At 38.0% G+C, this 4577-nt stretch overlaps 1 protein-coding gene across 1 annotated transcript in view; it reads right to left on the bottom strand.

Annotated features, from left to right (window-relative positions):
- LOC105265445 (centrosomal protein of 290 kDa) overlaps positions 1 to 4316 on the bottom strand; it is a 13721-nt gene extending 9405 nt beyond the window's left edge. Inside the window, exons 1-12 of the mRNA XM_011302918.1 lie at positions 3628 to 4316; positions 3433 to 3531; positions 2979 to 3312; positions 2498 to 2741; positions 2196 to 2430; positions 1828 to 1981; positions 1635 to 1764; positions 1276 to 1476; positions 837 to 1171; positions 484 to 766; positions 211 to 325; positions 20 to 137 (exon numbers count right to left, since the gene is read on the bottom strand). Coding sequence (XP_011301220.1) covers positions 20 to 137; positions 211 to 325; positions 484 to 766; positions 837 to 1171; positions 1276 to 1476; positions 1635 to 1764; positions 1828 to 1981; positions 2196 to 2430; positions 2498 to 2741; positions 2979 to 3312; positions 3433 to 3531; positions 3628 to 3728 — 2349 coding nt within the window. The 5' untranslated portion in view covers positions 3729 to 4316. The remainder of the gene's footprint in view (positions 1 to 19; positions 138 to 210; positions 326 to 483; positions 767 to 836; positions 1172 to 1275; positions 1477 to 1634; positions 1765 to 1827; positions 1982 to 2195; positions 2431 to 2497; positions 2742 to 2978; positions 3313 to 3432; positions 3532 to 3627) is intronic.
- Between the last annotated feature and the right edge of the window lie 261 nt (positions 4317 to 4577).

A 4577-nucleotide genomic window follows, 5' to 3' on the forward strand; every position in this document is an offset into this window, starting at 1 on the left:
ATTTTTATATTTATTTAATTACCTGGAGTCGACGTCTCTCATCGCTCCAATTATCCTCTCTGGATTTTTGAAGTTTCTCCGAGCTTTCCAGCCGCTCTTTCGTCATTTCCAGTTTAACCTGATACTCCGCTAGTTTTCTGTAATTAGAAGATGTTTCACTACATGGTACTATGTTCTGTATTCATTGAGGTTTCTCAATATTGTGTGTACTTGTGGAAGGCTTCTTTCTCGCTCTCTATATTTTTTTTATCGTCCTGCAGATTCGCGTGCTTCAGCTGCAATTCATCATACAACTTCTGACCTTTTTGCAATTCCTCCTCGAGAACTGCAAGCCAATAAACCAAATCCATTTGTTTACACAGAAAAAAATCAAACAATTTTTTCATTTGTTTATTTAGGAGAAATATTTTATTTTATTTTATATAAAATATTTCTCCCGTTTGCCGTAAAATATTTTTGGTAATAACTCAGTGAATAACTAACTTGTTATTTTTTCGTTGTAGTTTTGCTTCATCTCATTCATTTTTTTCACATTGCTCTCCGCTTTCTCAAGGGCTGCCATTTTTTTTTTGAGACTTCCCACCTCAGTGTCTTTAGCAGCTTTATCCTCCTCCATCTGAACCTTCCATTTATCCCGATCTCTTATAACTTCCATGAGCTCTCCTGTCAATTTCGCTATCTTCATTGCCATCGACGACTTTGAATTATCAAATTCAGATTTAATGCGTTTCAATTCACTCTCGGTTAATCCTTTCGCTTGCTCTACCTACGTTATTTTAAAAATTATTATTTAATCCGAGATACTTGTTTTATCGAGGAAAAAAATTCCAACTCACTGATGCTAAATCCTTTGACATTTTACTCTCTCTCTCACTTGATACTGACAATTCCTCCTGCAGCTTTTTACACCTATCGTGTTCGGCATTCAGTTCCTTTTTCAATTCAGTCAGAGCTATTTCAGTTTTAACATTATTTTTCTCGGTAGATTTTGCTGTCTGCAAGTCCTTCTTCAACTCCAGCACTTCATTGTAAACCTTCAATTTTTCAGCGGACAGCGACAGCAATTTTGATTTCAAATTTTCCTTTTCCTCGTCGAGTTTTATTTTTTCCGATTCCCAGGTTTTACGATCGTTCTCACGACCGGCCGTTGCCTCGTTCAATTTCTTTTTCACTGAGATAATTTAGTTCCACAATAATTAATCAGCAAAATGGAAGATTTTTTGTTGGTATTTTTTAAATTGAAGTCATTGACTTCTGTTTTTGGGAATAACTTACAATTTTGGATCTCAGCCTTGCTCGTCTCTGATGGCTTGGCCACGTCCTTATTCCCGGCGAGACTTTTCAACGCCTTATCCAATTTTGCCTGCAATATTTCATGCTCCTTGTACAATTTATCGTATTTAGAACTCGCGTCTTGCTCTGACATATTTGGCATGTCATTGCCCGTGGGTACTGCATTACCTCCAAAAATATTACCTGAAATGGATCGATTAAAAACGGGTTTTTATGATTGAACTTTGAAGTTTATGTATGCACCAGTTGGAAATGCCACGTCTCGAGTTTAATTAATTAACCCGATATATTCAACGTATTAAATAGAAAGGCGTATTAAATAAAAGGCGAGACTAGTTTACCCAAATCTCTCTCCATGTCCTCCATCATTTTTTTCAATTGGGCATTCGTGGTGTAGCCAGTTGATTTGCCCAATCCCTTCGCTTTCAGATCCACTGCTAATTTCTTTAAATTTTCCTCCATACTTTTTACCTGTTGGTTCACAATCATTCAAAGTAATCAGTAATTAATTCGTGATGGATAACGAGTTATTACCCCTTGATATTTTGTTTCAAAATCCGTTTTCTCCGTCTCCAGTTGTTCCGCTTTGCGTTCTATTTTCCGGAGTTTGAATGAGAGGATTCGGCAATTCTTATTCGACTGCTCAAGTTTTTTTCGCAGATTCGTGTACTCATCGGCTTGTTCTTCCCTGTTCCAAAGAAATTTAAAAAAGAATTTCGATTTTAAAAAAAATCGATTATTTTTCCTATGAATTAAAAAAAATTCATTTACGATACCGTAATCTAATTTATTCGATAAATTATTCTGGTGAAAATGTTGGGAAATTATGAAAGTGGTACCTTCGAGAAATGACTAACATTATTCAAATGAATTGAAATACACGAGTGAATTGAAGTGTGAACCTGAAATTATCCTGCATCTCATAGATTTCCTCCTCCAACTCTCTAATTTCCTTTTTCATATCCTCATTCTCATCCATAAGATTTTCACAAAGTGTCTCAGCAGCCTTGAGTTTAGACTTGAGATCCTCGGTGGTGGATCTCTCCCGTTCACCCCTGGTGGTGCCATTCCTGGTCGCCGTTTCCCTCTCCAGATTCTTAATCTTCGTTAAGAGTGTTCCTTTTTCATCGCTCAAGGCTTAACCAAAACAAATACAACAATGATCACTCGCTATTTTATTTCCAGTTAAACTCGTGACTCGTACCTTCATTTTTCGACTGCAATTCTTTAACCGATTTTTGTAGACGCGACACTTCAGCATTCTTGGCAGTCTTGGAAGATACAGAGTCCATCGTGGCTAATCTTCTCAGTAATATTTCACCTTTTTCACGCTCCACCCTCTCACAGCGTACCTTCATTTCAGCTAATTGATCCTTTAGCCTGTCAATTTCCCTCTTTCCATCTGCCTTTTCCCCTCCCTTCTCCACATTCTGCTTATTCTTACTCACCTAAAACAATATCAACACCAAAAAAATATCAACCTGAAATACGTCTGAACAAGGGAAAATGGGACACTGGAAAACCTCTTCCAATTAATTCCCATTAATTTCTTTTTTTCAATAAAATATTGGAGACAGAAAAGTGTTCCACTGTTTTTCGCGAATGAATTTTTTTTTCCCCGACTCATCCTATTTTATCCTGTGCCCCATTTTGCCTAGATCTCCCCTACGAAAATAGAAGTTAACCTGGACGATAAAAGCAACATCATTTTCCGAGCCACTGGAGCTTTTATCAATGACCTGTCTTATCTGGAGTGTCTGGTGCTTCACCTCAGACCGATCATTCGGAAAAAGTGCAGTTTCATCGACGGAATGACGACGAAATGATGCCGCACTGTCAGAGGCTGATCCCACATAACTCCTGGGTCTGTTATCACTTATTTGGACATCTCTACTGGAAATATCAACAGCCGAATTGCTCCACTCCTCTGCGGGCAGTTGATTTGCCTTGGAAGACTCATCCTTCGACAAATTTGATGTTGACGCCCACGTCCTCTTGCTCTCCGAGCTGTCACTCGAGCTGTACATAAATCAAAATATAAAAATTGTAAAATGTATCACCAGGGAACAATGAGCTTCACCCTGAATTAATGAAGCTTCACGTTTTAAATTTTTGTTGCTGGATGATCAAATAAATTACCGTCCAGGTGATGATTCCCATTTGGACAGACTCGGGGTTGATGATGTGATGGCTCCTTGGAGTCCTGGATTCCGCTTACCAGCATGATCCTTGTAGTCTCTGTCGAATCATTGATTATGCTGCTGTTGAGCGAAATCGCGAGCAATCACATTACGATCACTTAAACTAAATGAGTAATGGGTAATTAATGGGTACCTGAAGCAGCGTTTACATCTTGTTGGCCATCTGACTTGTGGGTGAAAGCCTAGAGGGCACAGGGCATCTCCTTTTGACGATCCAAAAGAATGGTGGTGCATTATTTGAATTATTCCAACTAATTTCCAATCAATTCATCACTCATCGAGGGTTAGGAACTTATTGGTTTATTTACGTCGTTCATTTTTCGTTAAACAATCATGGATTATTTCCCAGTGCAAGTACCTACACTCGAAATCTCAACCCAGCATCTATTTTTAGATTTATCATTCAACACAGGTAATTCTGGGCTTACATTTTTACTCACAACTACTCATTGTCTATTGATTATTATCAAATGTCTTCTTCGCACGATGATTTTTACGGTGGGTGGGAGGAATTATTCACATTCATTTACCACACATCTGCATTTTGGATTATGTAATTTATTCCGGTGGATGGAGACGAGATGACATCGAATCGAATTGTGATCACTTGGACTAATGAGGATGGGAAGAGGATCGATTAATTTTTTAGAGATTATTTCGACTGAGGATCGGGTGGACACCAATTTATTACTTCACTTGGTGCAACAAGTAATTTTAAATCAATCCTTTACTCCGGTCTAGCTGAAGTATCTCTGATAGCTCTTGTGATTGTAACATCGGTGCAAAAAATAGGGAATATTGTGACTCTCGTGTGAAATTAAACTGACGGGAGATTTTTTGGTTGAAAACTATTACGGGCGACTAGGATGACTAGTGGGGGATTGCGTACATTTCGACGGTTTGCGGGTGAAAAAAAATCTGGATGGCAGCCAGGTTGTATATTTATACTCAGAAGTTATAAATATAAGGTAACGCATTTTCAAACGTATGTCGTTGTTCGCGGGTTTTACAATTTCCTGGAAACGTGTGACCCAGATTTTTACGAATCATTTTGTCGGTGATGAATTTTTTATTTTTTATTTT

Source organism: Fopius arisanus, unplaced genomic scaffold (assembly GCF_000806365.1).
Source record: "Fopius arisanus strain USDA-PBARC FA_bdor unplaced genomic scaffold, ASM80636v1 scaffold00029, whole genome shotgun sequence".
Taxonomy (NCBI): Eukaryota; Metazoa; Arthropoda; class Insecta; order Hymenoptera; family Braconidae; genus Fopius; species Fopius arisanus.